Here is a 24,865-nt window from a genome sequence, read left to right on the forward strand (position 1 = left end):
CATTTCTCCTTGCAGAGAGATCAATTGTTTTTTGTATGTGGAGGGAGAAGCTTCCCAAAGTGCCTGGAGTGATACAATCCATTCTATTGCTTTATTTCGGTTATCTGTAGACCCCGATCGAATGGTCTGTACCACTTCAGGCAATAGGTAGGAAGCACCACTTCCGAATGCTCCTCCACATTAAGATGACAGCAAATCCCCGCAAGCAGAAACATAGCTCATCGGGGAGATGTGTCCTAGGAGACCAACACTTTGCCTTTGGAGCTGGCTTTCTCCATGCAGGGAAAGGATGGTGTTAATGCAGGGCAGCATTCAAAAATGTGGCATCCCCCCCCCCAACAACATTTGAAGCGGTGAACTCTTAAACTTATGATATTATCTCAGTCCCCCTCTACTTCTTCACCACCACACTTCATCACTTGTTAGATTTGCAGAACTAAGAACATCAGCACCAATACATTGCTTTATTTATTGATGCTAAACTATTTCTTTACATTGACAGCCAGGGAACCTTAAATGTTTAGAATGTCTAACTCGAGAGAGTTGGGTTCAGAAGCTCAGTGTCTCTTGGCCCAGCCTACTTTGGAGGGTTGTTGTGAGGATAAAGGGAGAAGGAGGAAGATGTAAACTACCTTGAGCTTCTCGGAGGAGAGAGAGGGGGGATAAAAGGTAAAGGTAAAGGGACCCCTGACCATTAGGTCCAGTCGTGACTGACTCTGGGGTTGTGGCACTCATCTCGCTTTACTGGCCAAGGGAGCCGGCATACAGCTTCCGGGTCATGTGGCCAGCATGACAAAGCCGCTTCTGGCGAACCAGAGCAGCGCACAGAAACACCGTCTACCTTCCCGCCGGAGCGGTACCTATTTATCTACTTGCACTTTGACGTGCTTTCGAACTGCTAGGTTGGCAAGCGAGGGGATAGAAAGATGATTTATAAAAAGCAGATCCGAACGTGTGTGTCATGGGATTAGAGACGGCCATAGTGACTTGGGGAGAGGGAGGGTTAAATTGCTGTCCTCCTTGCCATCTTCCCTTCCTTCTCTTACTCAGAGTTGCAGCATCTGCTTTGAGGCAAAAGGTCTCGCCGTTCAATCCCTGGCATCTCCAGCAGGGCTGAGAATGCCGTCGTCCGCCTCCCAAACCCTGGAGACTCCCTGTCCAAGCTAGGGGGACTAAGAGTCTGACTGCAAGGAAACATCTTGCTTAAATAAGACCTTAATCCAGAGTCATGAGGACTGGAATCTTACTTTAGATTTAAGGGAAGGACTATTGCTCAGAAGCAGAGCATCTTCTTTGGATGCAGAGGGTTCAGTCCCCGATGGCATTTCCAGGTGAGGCAGGAAAAGATACCTGCTAGTTGGAGCAGCAGTCCGCCTATCGTCCGATGCTCCTGTTTAAATCAGCCTCTCAACATGAGAAGGAACCTGGGACTTTCTGAATTCAAACCACATGCTCTGCTGTTAGGTGGTGGTTCTTCCCAGAAATGTGAAGCAAGAATCCAGACCTTGTGGTTTCGGATGAAAGGTCGACAGTATTGAGCCAGTTGGACCAGTGGTTTGGCTATTGATCAGTGCCCTCTGTTGTGATTTAAAGCAACCATGAGGACTAGAATCTTACTCTGTGTTTAGAAAAGGACCATTTTTGCATTCGGCTGATTGAAACAGATTGTCTCATATACTGTACAAGTCAGACCACTTGGTCCATCAAACTCAGGACTGTCGACACTGACTGGCAGCAATTGGACCATTGGGTCCACCTAGCTCGGTATGACCAACACTGACTAGCCCCATGCTGCCAACACTGACCAGCAGCAAAAAAGACCACTGAGTCTGTCTAGCTCAGGATTGTCGACACTGACCGGCAGCAATCAGAGCACTGGGCAGCAATCGGACCATCGAGTCCCCCTAGCTTGGCGTCACCAACACTCACTCCATCCATCTAGTTCCGCGCTGCCAACACTGACCGGCAGCAGTCAGAGCACTGGGTCCGCCTGGTCGACACTGACCGGCAGCAATCCGACCACTGGGTCCGCCTGGTCGACACTGGCTGGCAGCATCTCTCCAGCAATCCCTCCCCGTGGTCGAACCCGGCACCTTCTGCCCCTAAACCAGAGCTCGGGCACCGCTTCCGGACGAGCGAGCCCTTCGGGGATCGAACCCGGGACTTTGGCTGGGCTTGGACCGAGCGCGCCGTCCCCGCCGCCCGCTTACCTTGCAGCCCCTGCCTGGCTGCGCCCGCTGCGCCCAGGAGGAGGAGAAGGAGGAGCGGGAGGCGGCGGAGGGCGGCCGGGGGTCTTCGCAGGAGCCGCTCCATCCTCGCAGCTTCCAGGCGCAGGAGGAGGAGCGGGGCGTGGACGGGCGGCCGGCCGGCGGGGCGGCCGGCGGGGGCGGCGGATGGGGGCGCTCCGAGGAAGGGGCGGCGCCGCCGCAGGGACAAAGGGCAGCGGCGGCAGCAGCGGCAGCCGAGGCTCGCTTGCAACGGCGCGGCCGAAGAAGCGCTGCCTCCTCCGGCGTCCCTCGCTCCCCTTCCACGATCCGAGCCGAGCCCTCCCTGCCTCTGCGCCCGCGGATCGGAGCAGGTTTCCGGGCGGGGTGGGGGGCACGGATCGGGGGGAACAGGGCGGGCTGGGGATGCTCTGCTCGCCCTCCCAAAAGGAAAAAGAAAAAGGGAGCACGACTACAGGACCTCGCCTGTCCTCAACGAGAACCAAGTCGCGGCGTCCGGGCTCCTGTCCCTTTAAGGAGTCGCTTGCAGTCGCGGGATTCCATCTGATGTGGCTTCGCTCGCGCGCGCTCCCCCCGCCCACTAACACACATCAAAAAGATGCAATGAGGGGATAAAGCTGCACGGGTGGAATTTTCCGTCCCGGGATCGCTCTTAAAGCGGCAGGAAACGCTGCTGGACCGGATCGAAAGAGGGTTCCCTCCAGTCCAGCGTGGGCTTTCCGTCCGGTGGCCAAGCCAAATAAACAGCATAATCCTGCGACAGGGGCAGCAGAATATGCCCCTCTGCTGTCGTTGGGCCCAGTAACTGGTAATGAGGTAGACTGCCCCGATCCTGGAGGCTCAGTTCTTGGTCCTCAGGGCAGATAGATAGATAGATAGATAGATAGATAGATAATTTATTATGGTTGGAGACCAGCTTATAAAACGCACTTGGGGGTACAGTCACAGAAAGAAAACAAACAATTAAAACAATGTACAACAATAAATTTAAAATTTATAAATGCGATAAGCATATAGACACTTAAAACTTTAGGATAAACTGCCGCAGGGAGCAGACCCAGAGTCACCCATGGAACCGAGTTTGGGAATTTTCTTAACGAACTAGTTTGAGTCGGGAGATGGTCTGTGCCTACAGATCTGTACACAGAATCTGGTGACCATCCAAGAATCTGGTGACCATCCATCTTCTGATCTTTGCCTAACAAGAAAAGGTCAATTTTTGCTTTTCCGGGAGGTCAGCGAGCCTCACCAGCAGGGGATCAATGGTCTCACTACGTGCCTCTTCATAACAGGGACATCTAAAGAACAAGTGCTCTGGGCTTCCTATCTCCCCCAATGAACAGGCAGAAAGTCTCTGAGCATACGGGATTTTTTTAAAGGCTCCTTCCAGGAACGGCAAGGGCAGAGCCGAGCTTCTGGCAAGTGTAAAGACCCTTCTTGCTTTTTTAGATACGAGAAAGAAGAGATATGCTGCCGGTGTGGCTATATATCTCTCGATTTCTCCAATTTTATAGTCGGGGCACCTTGAGCAGTCCTGTTGTCTCTCGGTGTCTATGATTCTTTGCCTGACTGTAGCTTTTGCCTGGCCCAACCCCAGGCTTAGAAGGCCTTGAGGGGCAAAACCCAGTTTCTGAAGGGGGTTCAGGACTGCTGTCTGCCAGGGTCCGCAGGGCAAATAGCCGCTGCTAGCCAAACAACGGAACATGTCTTGGGGCTCCTCCACACTTCTGCTTGTCCCTGGGGGAAACGGAAAAGCACTTGGACCTGTGCTTTAGAGGCACAAGAGGAGCAAAGTGTGAGCGAGTCCCTGGCGATTCTTTATCAGAAGGGCACTGGCAGACTGCAGAAGAAGCACCAAACAGGAGAGTCCTGGGGTTCTGGTTTCAAAAGGTGGCCCGTCAGATGCACCCACTGAAGGGGGGTAGATGGCTGCCCCCTGCCCAAACTATTGGTTCTGCAGGGTGTGATGTTCACAGGCAGGCTGCCTCTGAAGATGGCATGTTGACTCTTGAATTTATTAAGAATAAGGTAAAGGGACCCCTGACCATTAGGTCCAGGCGTGGCCGACTCTGGGGTTGTGGCGCTCATCTCGCTTTATTGGCCGAGGGAGCCGGCATACAGCTTCCAGGTCCTGTGGCCAGCATGACTAAGCCGCTTCTGGCGAACCAGAGCAGCGCATGGAAACGCCATTTACCTTCCCGCCAGAGCGGTACCTATTTATCTACTTGCACTTTGAGGTGCTTTCGAACTGCTAGGTTGGCAGGAGCAGGGACCGAGCAACGGGAGCTCACCCCATCACAGGGATTCGAACCACCGACCTTCTGATCAGCAAGTCCTAGGCTCTGCGGTTTAACCCACAGCACCACCCATGAACGTAAAAAGAGTCCTCCTGGACCAGATCAAAGGCCCGACTTGCCCAGCATCCTGTTCTCCCAGGGACCAACTTGGTGCCTATGGGAACACCACAGCTAGGAAGACCTGCGTGCAATAATCCCCTCTGTACTTGTGGTTCCCAGCCACTGATATTCAGAGGCACCTTAGTACCCCACCAAGAGTAGAGCTGGAACACAGCCATTGAGGTTATATTCTCCATGAATTCCTCTAGCCCAGGGGTAAGCAAACTTTTTCAGCAGGGGGCCGGTCCACTGTCCCTTAGACCTTGTGGTGGGCCGGACTATATTTTTGGGGAAAAATGAACGAATTCCTATGCCCCACAAACAACCCAGAAATGCATTTTAAATAAAAGCACACATTCTACTCATGTAAAAACACCAGGCAGGCCCCACAAATAACCCCGAGATGCATTTTAAATAAAAGGACACATTTTACTTGTGTAAAAACACGTGATTCCCAGAACATCCGCGGGCCGGATTTAGAAGGCGACTGGGCCGCATCCGGCCCCTGGGCCTTAGTTTGCCTACCCATGCTCTAGCCCTCTTTCAAAGCTGTGCCTCACTGGGGCAATGAATTCCATCGTTTAATTATCACTTGAATAAATAAGTCCTTTCTTTTATCTGTCCTGAATGGATGTCCAGTGGATATCGGGGATTGAATGAGAAACTTGCCTGTGCCTAGGATGTGCTTCCCATTAACAGGAAGAAATATGGGGCGAGATCCCTTGAAATCTTGGGGAGGACATCACTACCAGCTGGCAACCTTCCCTCGGAAACAGCCCAGCAAAACATCACTTGCAGGAGAGTACATGGTTGTGCTTGGCTCACGAGTACAATGGCAAGATCCGTGAAGGCCGGCATGAACTGAGGATGCACAGCTGGAGATGGAAGAAAAATTGGATCTAGTTTGCATCTAAAAGCAAACCTACCTAATTAGCCCTTTCAGAAAGAACACACAAACCAAAACAAAGCCATCTTTCCAAATTCTCACTTCTCCGAATTTCTGCAACGTGGTTCCCCAGCCAAGTCATGGTTACAAAAATGCATGTTTTGGTAAAGCGTGTGTTGAAACCCTATGTGAGTGAAAATAACACACAATAAGGCATTGCATCATATTAGGGAAAATGGCTTTGCAAAAAAAAAAAAAAAAGTGTCTATCAGGCGAAATTGCATACAAGAATGCGTCTGTTGGGAGAAATTCACACTAACGTGCTGTTATCTCATAGAAACCTAGAGCTGGAAGGGACCCTGAGGATCATTCTAGTCCAAGTCCTTGCAATGCAGGAATTTGCAGCTGTCTGGGATCGAACCTGCAACCTCGGTGTTGTCAGCAATACGCTGTAACCAACTGAGCTATCCAGCTAAAATGCATTATAAATAAATAAATAAACTGCAGACTGATGTGGAAAACTGAATAGATCAGAAAAATGAGAAACTGGGGAAAACCTGAATGGACAGATTCGCCTAGAATATATCCCAAATTGCCAGTGACAATGCTCTTGGGTTTTATGGCAGATGAGTCAATGCAGAAAGGACACTTTGGCACCAATTCAGTGTCTACTTCACAAACATACACACACACACACACACACACACACACACACACACACACACCATTCCAGCTGCTCATATTGTTTCTGGCCTGATGCTCCCAGCATAATCTTTGTAATGGGATGCCTCGTGGGAAACCATTCCTAAATGAAATAAATCTTCCTCCTCCTCCCTAGCTTGTGTAGACAAGGACTGTCCCATCTCTGTTCCCCTTTGCCCCACCACCCTCTCTCCTCCGATGGATCCTTGGTCTGGGCTCTTGTCTTGCACAGAGCTTCCAAGATGACCTCATTGTTTTTCTTCCAAGACTTGGGTCGGCTCCCAGGAGCTGGAGAGGGGTGCTTTTTTTGTTTTTTACTGCTGTTGAGGTTTGGCCCAGATCCCTCTCTCCACCCAGCGAGCAGCAGGATTGCGGGCACGTGGCATGTCCTAGGGATGAAGGGAATCCCCTTCCCATTTTTCAGAGGCGGCGGGGGGTGAGCAGGGAATACATATTCTGAGAAGTCTCCCCGCAAGGCGCATTTTTCTGTGGCTGAAAACGAGTGCATCCCTTGCAGGACCCAATGGAAGCGGGAAGCCCAGATGTTATTCCTGCACACATACACACCCATCAGTATGGGGCACAGTTATCTTAGGAACATAGGAACACAGGAAGTCAGTCCATTTGGTCCATCTAACTCAGTATTCACAACACTGACTGGCAGCAGCTGTCTAGGCTTTCAGGCAGTGGGTTTCTCCGAGCCCTACCTGGAGATATAAGGGACTGTAGCTCTACCGTTGAGCTACAAGCCCTTCCGCTAAAAATAAATCAATATTCCAGTTCTCATGGTCCCAAATAAAGGGTTGGTTGAAATAGGAACAGAGGGTTCTCCAGTACCCATCCCATGAGACTCAGGGGTCTGGAGATGCTCTGTTACTGAGACTTCCCAGTGGTTTGTGGGTCGGCAAAAAGCACAAGCCTCCTGTGGAACTCCCTGCCCCAAGAAATTAGGCTATCTTCCTCTCTGTTTGCATTCTGTCCAAATCATAATCATATATTTATTTGTACCCTGCCCATCCAGCTAGGTTGCCCCAGCTACTTAGGGCAGCTTTTGCCTTTCAAACTTTCGGTTCTGCCGCTGATTAATTCAATTTAATGTGAACTCCGGTTTTGGTGTTTTCCGTGTGCGATGGCCAGCCTACTCAGAGCAGACCCATGGAAATGAATAAAGTTAGTCGTGCCCGTTGATTTCGCCCTTGACACACACAAAAATGTGTTTCAGCCCTTTGTGAGACAGGGAGACGCAGCTGTCGGTGGCTGGGGCAGGACCTGCGAGAAGCCTCCCTTCCCCAGAAAGTTGGCCAAGACGGTTGTCCCCTGAGCGGAGGCCAATCCCTCAGCCGGGCCGCGACAGGCCAAGCTGTGTTTACGCTTTGTTTCCCCTGCCGCCATAACAACGGGGCCTAGTTGCGTCCAGGTGGGCCTTCCCTCCGCTTCTCCTCTTGCCTAGGGGAGCCTCATCAGGCCGCAGAGACAAACTCGAGCCAGGCTTTTGTGGCCAGACAGGGCCCCGATCCAAATATTTCCTCATGAAACGGGAATTGGAGGAATATTCCTTTCTGGATTCCCTCTAAATTACAGAGTGAGGGTTCCCCCCCTCCCCTGTCTCCAGAAGCCTTGTTGTCTTTCCATAGCAACCCGTTTCAGAGAGACTGTGGCGCGGGCTGGGTTTTGTTTTTTGTTTTTATGAAATATTTATTAAGATTTTTCACATTCAATCAAAAAAGACGAAAGAAAAAAAAAAGAAAAAAAAATTAAAAACACATCAAATTTACAATTCCATATTTTCATTACCATATTTCCCGGACTTCCCCACACCTCCCCTTCTTGTATTCCAATTCAAATTGTTTGTTCAACAAGTTCCTATCCCCAATTTTTAACCTTTTTATATTTAATTCATTTTTAAAAAAAAAAACCAATTTTGACTTATAGACATCAATATTTGTACCTCAATACACAAACCTTTTTCTAAAGTCGACCCAAATTCCATTCCACGAATTTCCCAATTTTCATATTAATAACCAAACAAAAAAATAAAACAGATCATAATTATACACCCTTTGGATTCTCAAACCCCACCACCCCCTTTCCTGGTTTCGATCCCCAACAAATGTCCATCAGTCTTAATCTACTATCAGCCTGGAGATCTCACGTCCGAGGCTCTTAATTCTCTCTCAGTTCCTCTCTGCCGGTTTTTTTGATAGTCCTTAATATTAAACTCCAAATCTCGGAGGAGCTCTGTCCCAATAAGGTCCATATTTCGAGAGTGTGGTGCGGGCTGGGTTTTGGATCCAAGCCTCACGCCACCTCCCACAAAAAACCAGTCGGCTTCTGGCAAGGACTGCAGGTTGAGACAGGATGAGCAAGGCGGCTGAGAAGACAGATCTTTGCACATTCACATGAAAAGCCCTGTCTTTCAGAAGCATCGGTGAGAACTGTGGAAGCAGAGCGTAGCCATCATGGCTAGTAGCCATGAATTTGCCCAATCCTCTTTGAAAGCCTTCCAAGTTGGTGGCCAGCACTGCCTCCTGTGGCAGGGAGTTCCATAGTTCCGAGTCATAGCTGTCAACTTTCAGATTTGAAAATAAGGGATCAGCAGCCTCACCTATTCCGGGGACAGTCTACGGGATATCTAACAATCCGGGATAGCAGCGAGAAGCAGTGGGAAACGGTGCTGAAATTATTGAATTTCCCGCAAAAAAAGGGAAGGTTGACAGCTATGGTTCGAGTATGCGCTGATTATATCTTGTCCAACTGAGCTGGATAGTTTCCCTGAGTTGTCAGGATCTGGAGAAGTAGATATTAGGCTGTCCATCTCTCTGAACTCTCTATAGATTCTCCTAACCTCGGTTTTAATTGCTGTGGTTTCTTTGTCAGTCCAGTCACCAATCCCCCTCTTCTTAGGTGACCTATGCAAGTGCAAGTGGGACAGTTCAGTTATTAAATGTCGATAAATTTGTCAAACCGAGTGACTCCAACAACAGGGGAAAGATCACCTTTCTCTGTTGAGAACAAATGGATCACACGGTCATTGACTTGTATCCTTGAATGCTGGGGTCTCCTTTCTTTTAGCAAATGTTTTGTGCCACTGGGGAAGTGGTAATTCCGTATTGATTTGTTTTGGATGTTGTATGTGATGCCAATAAAAGGTTTTACGGTCCGATACGAGCATGTGCTGTGCAAAGGAGGACTTTATCAGTCCTGAATCTTCCAACATTCAGCTTCATTGCAAGAGAGGGAGACAAACTTTTTTCCACTTTCTCTATCCTTCTATAAACTTCTTACTCGCCTTTTCTCTTCCAGCAAGACGTTTGCCAGCAGTGGTTGTTACGGATTCAGTCCCCGAATCAAAGAATCATAGAGCTGGAAGGGAGCTTGAGGATCATCTAGTCCACCCCACTGCAATGCATCTGTCTCTTATGGGGCTCGAACCTGAAACCTTGGTGTTATCAGCACCACGCTCTAAACTAGGGTTACCATATGTCTGGGATTTCTGCAGTCGGCAGCAGTGTCCGGGTGAAAATTGGTAAAAATGTCCAATGTCAGCAGTGCCGTTTTTGCCGATCTTCCACAAAAATTGCTGGAAAACAGCATTATTATTTTTTGCAATTTTGCCAAGAAAGCTCAACAACGTTGGGCAGAACTAAAAAAGAAAAGGAAAAAAGCTGCCCGGGTTGCCGTATTTCATAGGGTTGCCATATTTCAAACTTTTCACTGTTTGAAAGACGGCAACCCTACTCTAACCAACTGAGCTAAAGGTAAAGGTAAAGGGACCCCTGACCATTTGGTCCAGTTGTGACTGACTCTGGGGTTGCGGCACTCATCTCGCTTTATTGGCCGAGGGAGCCAGCATACAGCTTCCGGGTCATGTGGCCAGCATGACTAAGCTGCTTCTGGCGAACCAGAGCAGTGCACGGAAACACCGTTTACCTTCCTGCTGGAGTGGTACCTATTTATCTACTTGCACTTTGATGTGCTTTCGAACCAACTGAGCTATCCAGCTGCAAAAAAAGCCCCAAACGCTGCCACCTTTCTTCATTGTGGAGCTGCTCTGTCCCCTGGATCACTTGGGTTACCCTTTTATGAACCTTTCCCAACTCTACAATATCCTTTCTGAGGGTTTGAGAGCTTCTGGAGAGCTGTAGTCCACCCACTCTGGCTCCCTCTGCAGCGGCAGATCTGAGCAACAGTGTTGTAATAGAGGCTTTCTCCCTCCCTTCCTCCCGTGTGTGTGCGTGTGTGTGTGCGCACACAGACTCCTGCCCAGAATGTGATGGAATCGTGTTCTGGTGTCCCCTTCGAATGAGATCATTGCGGAGGCACTATTTTTTGCAAGGGAAATATAATGAGGCAATAGCCACAGAGGAATGTGCTGGCTGGCTGCCTGGGCAAATCCGCCTCTTTTCTGAGCCAAGGGTGCCCCCGAGATTGAGTTCTCTGCCTCAAACAGGAACAGAGGCCCATCTGCTGCAGCCTCAGAGCTGGATCTCACCTCCCTTGGCAAAAAGGGACAGGATGCGTGTCTCTCCCTCTCCCCCCAACCAAATCAATCTCTTCTTGTTTCCTCTGGTTTGGATCCTTCGCTCCTCTGCAAACACAAGAGAGCCTCCTTGACGTCAGTGTCTGTCTTTCGACTTGTGCTTGGCTGAACAGGGGGCAAAAATGAATGGTTATTGTTAAAATGGAGGGGTTGCGTCCAATGTTAGCCCTACTTGGAGGGAGAAACGAAGGAACATGACTAACTTGGGTCCATTAACAGCAATAGGTTCGATCTTGAGTAGACCGTAGCTGGACAGTCAGAGACAGTGTGGTGAAGTGGTCAGAGTGTTGGACTAAGATCTGGGAGTCCAGGGTTCAAATTCCCTACTAGACGCATGATTAAGGCTGCCATATGTTTGGGTTTTTCTGGACATTTCCAGGAATTGGGCTCTCAAAACAGCATCCGGGTGGGTTTTCGCTGAATTGGCAAAATGTCCAGGAAAACCCAGACATATGGAAAGTTGGGCTTTTTTATAAAAAAAATGCTTTAAAAATAAAAAAGCACCCCAAAAACCTCAACAACTTTGTCCGGATTTTCACTTTGGGGAATATGGCCACCCTACCCTTGATGCTCCCTGGGTGATCTTGGAAAAGTCACGTACTCTCAGCCTAGCCTACCTTACAGGGTTGTTGTGAGGATGAAATGGGGAGGAAGAGGAACCACCTGTGCCGCCCTGAGGTCCTTGGAGGAAAGATATAAATGTAATCAATAAATGAATGAAAATAAAGGATAAATGCAACCCAATGTCAGAGAAGGCCTGTCCATAATGCAGAATCATAGAATTGTAGAGTTGGAAGGGACCCTGAGTATCATCTAGTCCAACCCCTGGCAATGCAGGAAAATGCCAGTCCTATATGGGGATCGAACCTACAACCTTGGTATTATCAGCATCATGCTCTAACCAACTGAGCTACCCAATGGCCTCTGCATGTGTGTGTTGTGTTGTGCAAGGGGGGGGGGAGTTGTATAAAGAGAGATGCTCCTTCTTTTGGTAATACACAAAAAGCAGGTAGAAGCTAAGAATGTCGACTATGACACACCAAGGCCTTCTCTGCTCTGTACATTTAAAGCATCACCATATCACTTCAAACACTCATAGCTTCCCCACAAATCCTGGGAACTATAGTTCGTTAAGGGTGCTGAGAGCTGTTAGGAGGTGCCCTGCTCCTCTCCCAGAGCTACACTTCCCAAAATGGTTTAATGACCCATCCCTGTTCCCAGGCGACTTGTAGCTCTTTGAAAGGATTAGGGGTTAGCCCAGAGGCAAAATGAAAGCAAATTTTAGTCCTCTGCGAAAGAGGACTGGAGGGCTGCATTTGCCCCCCCCCCCCCGTGGGCTTTAAGTTCCCCACCCCTGTATTACGGTAAAGGAAAGGCATGCTCAGAGAAACTTTTCCTTTAATGGTTACCCAGAGTGAAAATCTTCTCACGCACACAGCAGCACTGGAAGTCTGGTCCCCATTTGTGTGGGGCCTGAGTAGCAGTTACTCAGAAGTAAGGCAAAAGCCTTCTGTGCTTATCTGTCAATGGTTAGGGGTGACACATTGAGAGGCTTCTCTGTGGCTGCTCCCATGTTGTGGAATTCCCTCCTGAGAGAGGCCAGACTGGCTCCCTCCTTGTTATCCCTTCTGTAAAGGTAAAGGTAAAGGGACCCCTGACCATTAGGTCCAGTCGTGACCGACTCTGGGGTTGCGGCGCTCATCTCACTTTATTGGCCGAGGGAGCCGGCGTACAGCTTCCGGGTCATGTGGCCAGCATGACTAAGCCGCTTCTGGCGAACCAGAGCAGCGCACGGAAACACCGTTTATCTTCCCGCCGGAGTGGTACCTCTTTATCTACTTGCACTTTGACATGCTTTTGAACTGCTAGGTTGGCAGGAGCAGGGACTGAGCAATGGGAGCTCCCCCCCCCCCCCCGTCGCGGGGATTCAAACCACCGACCTTCTGATCGGCAAGTCCTAGGCTCTGTGGTTTAACCCACAGCGTAGGTAGGATAAAACCTTCCTGTACGGACCAGCCCTTGAAAATTAAGGCCGCTGTCAAGATCACACTGCATTTTAATTGCTGGCTCCAAATGCGTTCTGATGTGTTGTAATTATAGCTTTTCTCTATTTTTTAATTGAATTTGTATACCACCCTATACCAGTAGATCTCAGGGCAGTTCGCAACATAAAATCACAATATAAAAAACACGAGATACGTAATAAAAACAAAAACAGAGACAACCCAATAACCTCTCCTTTTGCGACACATTTTAAAAGGGCATCAGATGACAATCAACTTAGTTTGCTTTTTCTACTTTGTATTTTATAAGGTTGTTTGGCGATAAAAGGCCAGATCTAAACACTAATAATAATAAGTGCTTTTCCTGGGGGTACTCAAGGGTACGCAGAACCCATATGTTAAAAGTGTGGCACTTACTGTAACTATTTCACGGTGAGAACTGACACCTTTGGGGGAAGCCATGAGCTTTTAATGACGCGTGTTGCTACAAGCACGCCACTTTGGTGGAAGAAGTCTGCGATCCTAGCTCCCCTTCCCCGAGAAAGCAAGCCTCTCCAAACTCAGTGGGGCTTACTCCTGGGTAGACCGTGGCTAGGAAGGAAGACCGCGCTGTTTGAAGCTTTCGTGCGGATACTCCCGAGTCAAACACGCCCCTAGGGCTCGGGTTCAAGAGAAAGTCGAGGGGAAAGCTCCCCCTTGGCCATCGAACGCAGAACCGGGTTGAATTCCCGCGCTGCGATCGGGGCCGTTTTTCCGCTGCGCCCTAAGCGCAGAGCGCACGCTTTTACGCGCGGGGACTGGACGGAATCGGAGTGACTTCTCTTTTCTACCCCCCTCTTTCCCTCGGAGCGTGTTGTTCCGGGTCGGAAGGGCTGCATCATGGCGGCGCCCATGGAGCTGTACTGCTGGGCTGGCGGCTGGGGGTTGCCGTCGGTGGATCCCGACTGCCTGGCCGTTTTGGTGAGCCTTGGAGAGCGAGCGGCGTCGAGCGGGGGACCCCCTCTCCAAACGCGGGCGCCGCTGGCTCTCCCCAAAAGCTTTGCCCTTTGGGACGCAGCCTCTGCCTCTCCCCTGGCACGGTGGGGAGGACTTGGGGAAAGACGAGGGGCCACGTCTTTACCTCCTGGCTGCTCTTCGCCCTTTCCCTGGGCCAACTTCAGTCCCCAGCGCTGCTCCGGTGCTTTTTAGCAGGCAGAAAGTTGGCAGCGTTGGAGCTTTCGAAGCCCTTAAGCAAAGCAGGTTATTATAAGAAGCAAAGCGCCCAGGATGACGGTTTTTCCCCTCCCCGCCTTTTAAAAACTAAGGAGCAGGGCCAGTTTAAGAAAATCGAAAAGTTTGACAAGCAGACCTGCAATTCCAGGGGGTTGTTAACATTTTAAAGGAATATGTAACCTTTAAACTTTCTCCCTTTCCTCCATGACCTTCTACCATATGGCAAAAGGTCTTTTAGCTAATTATGGGCCAGTGCTGTGTTTATAGCTGTGATTTAGTCACTGGGTTTATTTTTTCCCCTGGGGTGGCTCTTAGGCTTGTTTGTAGCCTCCCCCTTGAAATCATATTTTTAAAGGTTTCTTTTTAATCTGCCGATTTGACAGATTCACGGAGGCTAAGACTTATCAGGGGCTGCTGCCAAACCATTTAGGCCTACCACATTAGACAGAACAGTTATTGGAAATCACAAGTGGAGAGACAGCTGCTGTTGCACCCGGGTCCAGCTTACCGGCTTCCCATTGGGGCAATTGGTTGCCCTTAGTGAGAGCTAGATGGGCCATTGGGCTGATTGGTCACGGGTTCCCCCAAAGAATTCTGGGAGCTGTAGTTTGTTAAGGGTGCTCCGAGTGGTTAGGAGACCCCTGTTCTCTTCACGGAGCTATAATTCCCAGAGTTCCCCAGAGAGAGGGATTGATTGTTAAACCACTCTGGGAATTGTAGTTCTAGAATAGGTGTCTCCTCCAAACAATTCTCTTCATCCCTTAACAATCCCTTAACAAACTACAGCTCCCAGAATTCTTTGGTGCGGGGGGAAGCCATGACTGTGTCAAGGTGTATCATAGCACTTTAAATGTGTTGTGTGAATTAGGGTTGGGAAGACCGGCGTTCAGCCATGGAGCTCACTGTGTGCGTGCTTGGTCACTTACTCCTTCACAGCCTTGCCTACCTCACAAGATTGTTGTAGGCGGGAAAGGGGGTTTTATAAGCCACTCTGAGCTACTTGAGGGAATGTAAAAAATAAATACACTGCACAAAGCTCAGCTTGATTTTCCCCTCCTTTCCAGACTTACGCCCGTTTCACAGGTGCACCCCTCAAGGTTCACAAAATTACAAATCCTTGGCGAAGCCCCTCAGGTAAGATTTTTGTGGGAAGCACGGAAAATGAGGGACGTCATCCTCCTTCTTTCTGCACAAGTGGTTGGTAGTAATGTTTTTTTCCCTTTTTAAATATTTTTTTATTAGTTTTCCAACATATCATTTTCAACAGTAATTAAACACTTTCATATCTTATACCATTTTTTTGACTTCCATCAATCACATCTGAAAATTTTCCAGTCTATCCACTTAATATACATTTCTTACTTCACTATTACATTTATCTCATAACTAATATCTCTGTTCTTTCTCTACTTTGCAATGTTTCATACATTTCTCCTTACAAAACTTCTTGTAGTCCTACTAGCGTAATTTGTTGATTACAGTTGCTCTTCAAATAGTTTGTATATTTCTTCCAATCTTCTGTGAATCTCTGATCCCGCAAGTTTCGAATCCTTCCTGTCATTTTATCTAATTCTGCGTAGTCCATTAATTTTGTCTGCCATTCTTTTGTCGGAATTTCTTCTTGCTTCCATTTCTGGGCTAACAATACAGTGGTACCTCAGGTTAAGTACTTAATTCGTTCCGGAGGTCCGTTCTTAACCTGAAACTGTTCTTAACCTGAAGCACCACTTTAGCTAATGGGGCCTCCCGCTGCCACCGCGCCTCCGGAGCCCGATTTCTGTTCTCATCCTGAAGCAAAGTTCTTAACCTGAAGCACTATTTCTGGCTTAGTGGAGTCTGTAACCTGAAGCGTATGTAACCCGAGGTACCACTGGTAGCAGTGTTTCACAACACCAGTATTTGGAAATCACAGGAGGGGAGAGGGCTCTTGAGTTCGGGTTCTGCTTGTGGGTTTTCCAAGAGGACCTGGTCGGCTGCTGTGAGAATAGGACGCTGGACTAGACAGGCCACTGGCCCAACCTTATTCTTCATTTTACTTTTTATTAGAGCATACGGACACGCAACGGTTACACAAAATGAAAATCAAAAATAAAGCAATGGCAAACACTCAGAGAAACGTCTTCAAATGTACTAAAAGTTATGTCGAACTGTATTTACCAAAACCATCACAGTTTTAACAGACACAAAACCAGAGAGATTTTATATCAACAGCAATTATGATCTACAGGAGTTTATATGAAGGCGGGAGGAAGGAGCAAAAAATAATTAAAATAGGTGCTTTGCGCACACCAAACTGTGTGGCAGACGATGGGTACTGCTCTCCCAAATGCCTCATTATTTGTGCAATTGAAGTCACCCCAGATTGCATAAAAATTGTTGCTTTTCTTTTGGCCTCTTGCTCTTTTTAATTTTTGTGTCAGTTTTTCCAGTAATGCTGTTCACCCAATTGCATTATGACATTGGTCCATATTGAATAATTGCAGTGATTTCCATGTCCTGGCAATGGTTGTTCTTGCAGCGGTTAACAGATGTATTATGAGTTCTTTTATTTCTGATTTGCAACATATACATATTAAAAAGAACCAGCCATGGGAACTTTGTGTGCCTTGTGATCAAAGGTATCATTTCCCCATAACTTTTCCTTTTTGGGGACACTCCCTGATTCAGTGGGTCACTTCTGGAGGGCTTCAGGGCTGAAACCCAGCTCTCCTAACTGTGCCTGGGAAGCAACCCAGTCACCTGCCTCTGATGTCGTCTGTTTGCAGGGACCCTCCCGGCACTGAGGACAAAAGATGAAGGCATTATCTCCGACACTCAGCAGATCATCACCCACCTCAGGAAACAGGTATCTCCCTTACAGCCTCCTTGGGATCACCTCTGGGGCAATCGCGGTCGGGTGGGGGCAAAGGTAGGGAGTCCCCCCTGATTCTGAAATCACAGTTGCCCAACCTCTCTATCACTGATGGACACCCAAGGCCCTTTTAAAATGTGTTTTTTTGGGGGGCGGTTATTGGCTTGTTTTCGTTTTTATTTATTGTGTTTTTTTATTTTGTGAAATTTTGTTGTAACCGCACTGAGACCTGTGGATATATAGGGCAGTATACAAATTTATATAGAGGGACGTGAGTGGTGCTGTGGGTTAAACCACAGACCCCAGGACCTGCCGATCAGAAGGTCGGCAGTTTGAATCCCCGCGACGGGGTGAATCCCGTTGCTCGGTCCCTGCTCCTGCGTTCAACCTAGCAGTTCGAAAGCACGTCAAAGTGCAAGTAGATAAATAGGTACCGCTTCGGCAGGAAGGTAAACGCTGTTTCCGTGCGCTGCTCTGGTTCGCCAGAAGCGGCTTAGTCATGCTGGCCACATGACCCGGAAGCTGTACACTGGCTCCCTCAGCCAATAAAGCGAGATGAGCGCCACAACCCCAGAGTCGTCCACGACTGGACCTAATGGTGAGGGGTCCCTTTACCCTTTATACAAATTTAATTAAACAAACAAACACTGCCCTGTGATCTTTGGATAAAGGGTGGTATAACGACAACAACAACAATCTGATAATAATTTGATGGTAATTAAACATAAATAATAATATAAACCCACCACATGGGCCCAAATGTGCCAACAGCACCCCCTCCCCATGCCAGATCCTAAGGCAGCTGTGGGGGACCTCCGTCCTTGCCCTGATCCTCTCTTTCCTGCCCCTCTGCAGAAATTCAACGCAGACTACGACCTCTCGGCTCGACAGGGGGCCGACACGCTCGCCTTTGTGTCCCTGTTGCAGGAGAAGCTCCTGCCTGTGCTGGTGAGTCGGGGCAGGTGGGAGAAGTTGCTGCGTCAATGGGGGGGGGGATTACCCACCCTACACTCCAGACTTGTAGGGTCGGGGCCCAAACTTGCTGCCCCACTGTGTTTGTGACTGACGGATCTGACTTTCCCTTTCATGGAGGAAAGGGAAGCCGAGTTTGAATGAATAAAAACAATAGATTATGCAGCCGCACACAAAACAACCCCTGCTTCTTCTCGCAGCAACACATAGTTAAACTATGGAACTCGCTGCCACAGGAAGCAGTGATGGCCAAAAAGAAGGTTGCAGAGATTCACAGAGGACAAAACTGTCAGTGGCTGCTAGCTGTAATGGCTATGCTTTGCCTTAATGGCTGGAGGCAGTAATAGATCTGAATACTACTTGCTGGACACTGCAGGAAGGGAGAGTGGTCTTGTGTTCGAATCCTGAGGGAGAGGTTCTCTCTGAGAGGGAGAACTGCTCAGCGCCCCTTCAGCGAAGCTGGAGAAGGAACAGAAGGAGTCCCTTCTGTTCCTCCTCCAGCTTCCAGGACAGGTGCGTCGCTGAAGGGGCGCTGCGCAGTTCTCTCTCTCTGCGCAGCGCCTCTCCTTCACGGGAGAGGTGCTGCGCAGAGAGGGAGAAGGCGCAGCGCCCCTTCAGCGAAGCTGGAGAAGGAACAGAAGGAGACCCTTCTGTTCCTCCTCCGGCTTCACAGGACAGGCGCTGCACAGAGAGGGAGAGCTGCGCAACGCCCCTTCAGCGAAGCGGGAGGAGGAACAGAAGAGGCTCTGTTCCTCCTCCCGCTTCGCTGAAGGGGAGCTGCGCAGCTCTCCATCTCTGCGCAGCACCATTCGCTCCATAAGACGCACTCACATTTCCCCTTACTTTTTAGGAGGAAAAAAGTGTGTCTAATGGAGCGAAAAATACGATAAATGCAGAAAACAACAAAGAAAGGGATCTGTTGTCCCATCAGGCTTCTCTTTCTCCGACAGATCCACACATTCTGGGTGGACGCGAAAAACTACGTGGAGCACACCCGGAAGTGGTACGGGGAAGCCATCCCTTTCCCGCTCAACTTCTTCCTCCCGGGCCGCATGCAGAAGCGGCAGCTGGAGAGGCTGCAGATGGTCTGCGGGGAAAACTGCCTGGACAACGAAGAGGAGCTGGAGAAGGAGGTCAGTGGGAGCAGGATGAGGCCACAACAAGCTGGTGCAGCGACCGCAGGGTGGTGGAGGACTTCAGAGGCGGCTCTCCAGCCCTCTCCCCCTGGCCCTCGGAACTCTTCCGAGGCCCCGCCTCCTTTCCTCAGGGCCACACCCTCTGCTGGCCCTGATTCGCCCTCCCTTGAACTCTGATCTTTGCCTCTTGCTTGCCTGGACAGAGGGTCTCTTCCGCAGCCCAAAGAAGCATAGCTGTCAAGCGTCCCTTATTTGGCGGGACAGTCCCTTATCCCAGCGCTGTGTCCCGCTGCTGTCCCTTATTGATTATGTCCCTTAAATTTCCTGGGTTTCAAAGGAAGCAGCTCCTCTCCCTCCCTCCCTGACAGCCAGGGAGGAGGGAGGCTCCAACTGTGTTGCTTGGCCGCGTTGCTCACCCAATAAGAAGTCTAAGAACGACTGGGGGGTGGAGCTTGCATGCCTTGTGCTGATCAAATTGGCTGCGTTGCCTGGGGACTCTCCTTTGCTCAGCGCTTCCCAGCGGAGAGTTGACAGTGGTTTTCCTTGAGGCTTCAGGCTTCGTTTGGCTGCTGGCTGGGCTTTCTGCCTTTGGCTCGGAGGGGCTCAGAAGTTGAACATACCTGTGCCCGGAAAATCCCTTATTTTGGCTGCTGATCCCTTATTTTTGAGGCTGCTGGTCCCTTATTTTCAAATCTGTAAGTTGACAGCTATGCAAAGAAGCAGGCGGTTCTTATGGGGGTAAGGTGTCTGGGAGGTGAGGGAGCCACTTTGTGTCAAGGGGCAGTGCTTGAGAATGGCAAGGGTCACAGCCTGACAGCGTTTTTCTCTCCCTGTGCCCCACAGCTGTACCGGGAAGCCCGTGAGTGCCTGACGCTGCTGTCCCAACGCCTGGGCAGGCAGAAGTTCTTTTTCGGAGATTCGTAAGTTCGCCGTTTGTGAGTGGAAGTATGTAGGCTTCTGTAAGAGCGTGCGAAGTCCCTTAGGAACTGGAATCCCTGCAGTTCTTTAATGTCTCCTTACTCTACCGTGAGTGGGAGCACACTCTGTCCATGCTCAGAGGCACTGTCTTTCACATTAATTTAGCCAAACGCTGGCGACGCTTGCCATTTATTTACTGTGTTTATAGGCAACCTTTTCCTCCAAAGAGCTCAAGGTGGCACATGCGGTAATAATAATAATAATAATAATAATAATAATAATAATAATAATAATACATTCGTACCTTGGAAGTCGAACGGAATCCGTTCCGGAATTTCATTCGACTTCCAAAACGTTCGGAAACCAAAGCGTGGCTACTGATTGGCTGCAGGAAGCTGCTGCAGCCAGTTGGAAACCACGGAAGCCCCGCCAGACAATCAGGTTCCAAAGAACGTTCGCAAGCTGGAACACTCGCATCTGGGTTTGCGGCGTTCGGGAGCCAAAGCGTTCGAATTACAAGGTGCTTGGGATTCAAGATATGACTAATAATAATAATAATAATTTATTACTTACCGTATTTTTCGCTCCATAAGACGCACCTTTTTCCTCCTAAAAAGTAAGGGGAAATGTCTGTGCGTCTTATGAAGCAAATGCATGGTCCCTGGAGCCGAATTGCCCAGGGGCAAAAAGCAGATCATGGGGTTTTTTTTTGAAAGAGGGAAGTGGGTGTTGAAACAAAGCCGCTGATCGCAAGCGAGATAAGGGACACGAGCAATAAAGGAGGCTGCCTGAGAGGGGGGAGGTAAAGACAGAGAGGAGACAGGAAGATTAAAGCAATGAGGAGAGAAATTAGAAGAAAAGGAGGAGCAAAAAACTGCTCCAGCTAAGGAAAATACATTAAGGCAAACAAGAGGGAAGGGGGTGTTGAAACAAAGCCGCTGAGCAGCTGATCGGCAAGGGATCGAGAGGGAGATAAGGGACTCTAGAGATAAAGGAGGCTGCCTGGGAGGGGGGAGGTAAAAGCACATGGATCCTCAGGATTTTTGCATTGGGTCACCCCAAATGCACCAGCAGATCACATAGCATGTCCATGGCTTCAGCCTGGACCCATAAAACCACACATCCCCTGTTTCGTGGGGCCGCAGTGGTGCACGGATCCACATGGATTCTCAGGATTTTTGCATTGGGCTACCCCAAACTCACCGTCAAATCACATATCATGTCTGTGGCCACAGCATGAACCACAAAAATCATACATCCACTGTTATGTTCAGAATATTTTTTTTCTTGTTTTCCTCTAAAAACTAGGTGCGTCTTATGGTCAGGTGCGTCTCGTGGAGCGAAAAATACGGTATATGGTTCTCTTTCCCTCCTCATTTAATCTCCATTTAATCTTTCCATTGTGCAGCATTTTGGTAAGTTTGGGTTGTGAAGTGCTTTGTAAACCTGCAGACAGACCAGTGTGTCGGCCACAGGATTTGAACCCTGGACTCCCAAGTCGACCACCCTGCTGACAGGAGAGGGTTAGCCTTTGCCTCTTGACCTGCTGGGGATTCCCTCACCTCTTCTGTTCTTTCTTTTTTTTCTTCCTCCCTCCTTCTCTTTTCAGGCCTGCCTCCCTGGACGCCATCGTCTTCAGCCACTTGGCCCCGCTCCTGAAAGCCAAACTGCCCAATGGGAAATTCCAGCAGCACCTCAAGTCCCTCCCGAACCTCTGCAATTATTGCACGTCCATCTTAAGTCTCTACTTCCCCTGGGATGAAGGTGGGTGCTTGGTTCTGTCGCCTGAGAGGGGGGAGCGAGAAAGGTACCCAGGGTAGGAGAGGAGGAAGGAACCACAGCAAACCCCAAGCACCCAGAAAAAAATTGGCAAAAGATCAAGATGGCACTGGAAAATTCATTATTTATAATAACCAATAATACGATAATTTTAAGAATAATTTTATTATTTGTACCCAGCTCATCTAGCTAGGTTGCCCCAGCCACTCCAAGAAATATAAAAGCATAATAAAACAGCAAACATTAAAAACTTCCCTATACAGGGCTGCCTTCAAGAGTCTTCTAAAAGTCAAATAGTTGTTTATTTTCTTTTTTTTTATATACATATATAAATTTTTATTAATTTTCCAACATATATTAAGACACAATACAACTGACAATACATAAACAAACAAACATATAAACACGTATAATTTCATAACCTCTTTTTCTTAAACCTTATTTCAATGACTTCCCCATACCTCCCTTTTCTGCATCCCTGTTTTAAACTTTCCCAGCAACCCCTAATTTCAGTTACTTATAATTCACTTTCTTTAATCCTTTTTCTCTTACCCAATTATTTGTCACTGCAATTCTGTTTTACATTACCCATGACATTTTAGCACTCATTAATTTTACAACAGTTCTTAAGATAAACTTTAAATTTCTTCCAATCTTCTTCCACCGTCTCTTTCCCTTGGTCACGGATTCTGCCAGTCATCTCGGCCAGTCCCATATAGTCTATCACCTTCGTCTGCCACTCTTCCAGCGTGGGTAGTTCTTGTGTCTTCCAATACTTTGCTAAAAGAACTCTTGCTGCTGTTGTAGCATACATAAAGAACGTCCTATCTTTCCTTGACACCAATTGGCCTACCATGCCCAGGAGAAAGGCCTCTGGTTTCTTATGAAAGGTACACTTAAGTACCTTCTTGATTTCATTATAGATCATTTCCCAGAAGGCCTTGATCCTTGGGCACGAAATAGTTGTTTATTTCCTTGACATCTGATGGGAGGGTATTTTACAGGGTGGGCACCACTGCTGAGAAGGCCCTCTGCCTGGTTCCCTGTCAACTTAATTTCTTGCAGCGAGGGATATATATTGCGTTTATATCTTACCTTCTCCAGTGAGCTCAAGGTGGCCTACATGGTTCTCTACCCCATTCCTTATTTAATCCCCACAACAACCTGGTGAGGTAGGTTAGGCTGGGAGGCACCCAACGACTTTTCACGGACGGGATGGAGATTTGAACCCTGGTTTCTCCCTACTCCTAGTCTGACACTCTAACCATGACGCTGGCAAATCAGGCATCTTAATTCCATTGACTGATTTCTTATGTAATGCATTATTTTAGCAATTTAGGCATGTTTCTTAGTTTCCACTCAGAAGGAGACCCATTGAAATGAATGGCCCTTAAGTTAGTCATGTGCATTACCTTCAGCAGGTCTGATTTTGAGGGCGACCAGCAGGGGGGCTTATTTTTATTTAACAACATTTATATACCAATATTTCTTTTTTTGAAAAGCAACAACAACATCCCTTCTCGAAGTGGTTTGCAGCGCCCCAATCAGATGGGTGTCACATAAAGAATACAGTGGTACCTCGGGTTAAGTACTTAATTTGTTCCGCAGGTCCGTTCTTAACCTGAAACTGTTCTTAACCTGAAGCATCACTTTAGCTAATGGGGCCTCCTGTTGCTGCCATGCTGCCGGAGCACAATTTCTGTTCTCATCCTGAAGCAAAGTTCTTAACCCAAGGTAATATTTCTGGGTTAGCGGAGTCTGTAACCTGAAGCGTATTTAACCTGAAGCGTATGTAACCCGAGGTACCACTGTAATAATAATAATAAATTAAATTATTAAAAAGAAAAGACAAGCTAAAAGCAGGTATTGAAAATATTCCAAACGGTGATTTTAAAACCAACGGTAGCTTAAAAAGAAATAAAATGATTTCTGCATGTCTGGATAACTTGCCTAAGCAAAAATGTTTTAATCAGGCACCGAAACCAGTATGGCGTGTTGGTAACTTGCTGGGAAGGGAGGCCCACAGGAAATGGGATTTCACCCCCTTCTTCCCATAGCTAGGGAGAACCTCCAATCACTTTTGGACTACAACTCCCATCAGCCCTGGCCAGCGATGATGGGAGTTGTAGTACCAGAATGTTCTCTGCCTCCCGGCGGCCAGGAATGATGGGAGCTGGAGTCTAGCCGCGTCTGGGCAGCGCCAGCTTCCCCAGCCCTGCTCTGACCGATGAGTCGCCTCAGCCGCCACGCCTCCGCCATCTTGCCTACCTCATGTTGCGATTCTTCCTCCTGACGGCCGTGCCGGTTCTCTCCCTCAGGCGACCCGCCGCCCAGCGTCCCCAAGGCAGCTGCCGGGGACGGGAGCGACGCTGAGGAGGAGCCGTACAAGCGCCGCAACCAGGTCCTGTCGGTGCTGGTGGGCCTGGTGGCCATGGTCGGCTACGCTCTCCTCACTGGTATCGTCTCGGTCCAGAAGCAGCAGCCCCGACCCGGCGGCCCTCGCGCCATCGCCCTCGAGGAGGAAGAAGAGGAGGAAGAGGAGTGAGCTCCAGGGACCCGCTCTGCGTTCTCCAAACGGACCGTTGTTTTTGTACCTCGCTGGACCCAGACCGTCCCTGTCGCCCCCTCAGACTCTGCCCTCTCGTTCATTCCAGAATCATGGGGGTGGGCGCCCAGCCGGGCCCAATAAACCTCTGTGAACCAACCTCTGCCAGATGACTTGCTTTCGCTCTGCGTCACCATCCTCTAAGCCGGATCGAAAGTTGTTGTTTGGGGGGGAGATGGCCGTCGAAGGGTCCAGACCGGCCTTCCCTCCCCAGGAAATTTGAGATCCAGGAAGTTCCCAAACTGTGGTCCATCGACCCTCAGCAGCCTTTAAAGCTTTGCTGAGGTAGTCCGTGGCATTAAATATCCTTACTGAGGGTTTTTTAAAACAATAAAAATAAGAATTGTTGCTTCTTTTCTTTCTTACATTGCATTTTTGTATTGCATTGCAGTTTGAATTCCGTGGAATGTGAATGGTAATGCAATAGAATATCAGTGTAAGAAATAGAAAAGCAATAAAATGCAATTTTGAAATGCAGCGTTTAGCACATCTAAAGGTAAAGGGACCCCTGACCCCTGGCCGACTCTGGGGTTGCGGCACTCATCTCACTTTATTGGCCGAGGGAGCCGGCGTACAGCTTCCAGGTCATGTGGCCAGCATGACTAAGCCGCTTCTGGCGAACCAGAGCAGCGCACGGAAA

The 24,865-nt window shown here is 48.8% G+C and overlaps 2 protein-coding genes across 4 annotated transcripts in view; one reads left to right on the forward strand and one right to left on the reverse strand.

The window, feature by feature from the left end:
• Positions 1–13,308, reverse strand: part of THBS3 (thrombospondin 3) — a 50,859-nt gene extending 37,551 nt beyond the window's left edge. Inside the window, exon 1 of one of the 2 annotated variants that reach the window (XM_083591055.1) lies at positions 13,170–13,308. Coding sequence is in view for 1 of the 2 variants with exons in the window: in XM_083591054.1 (XP_083447180.1) it covers positions 2,211–2,313 (103 nt within the window). In the remaining variant the exon portion in view is untranslated. Of the gene's footprint in view, positions 1–2,210; positions 2,771–13,169 lie in introns of those variants that run through there. The other variant, XM_083591054.1, reaches the window with a different exon arrangement.
• A 187-nt stretch (positions 13,309–13,495) lies between these two features.
• Positions 13,496–24,578, forward strand: MTX1 (metaxin 1). 2 transcript variants are annotated; one of them, XR_014542669.1, is made up of 8 exons: positions 13,496–13,712; positions 15,029–15,098; positions 16,730–16,809; positions 17,671–17,763; positions 18,738–18,920; positions 19,767–19,843; positions 21,451–21,916; positions 22,584–24,578. XR_014542669.1 is itself a non-coding variant. In XM_083591511.1 (8 exons), exons 1-8 carry the CDS (start codon positions 13,632–13,634, stop codon positions 24,163–24,165), a joined length of 966 nt encoding a protein of 321 aa, XP_083447637.1. In that variant the 5' UTR covers positions 13,496–13,631; the 3' UTR covers positions 24,166–24,578. The 2 variants fall into 2 exon arrangements, 1 of the variants encoding a protein (XP_083447637.1); XM_083591511.1 differs by having other exon boundaries at positions 21,451–21,605; positions 23,939–24,578.
• Positions 24,579–24,865: the final 287 nt, after the last annotated feature.

The sequence above is a fragment of the Podarcis filfolensis genome, assembly GCF_964270895.1.
Source record: "Podarcis filfolensis genome assembly, chromosome: 16".
NCBI lineage: Eukaryota > Metazoa > Chordata > Lepidosauria > Squamata > Lacertidae > Podarcis > Podarcis filfolensis.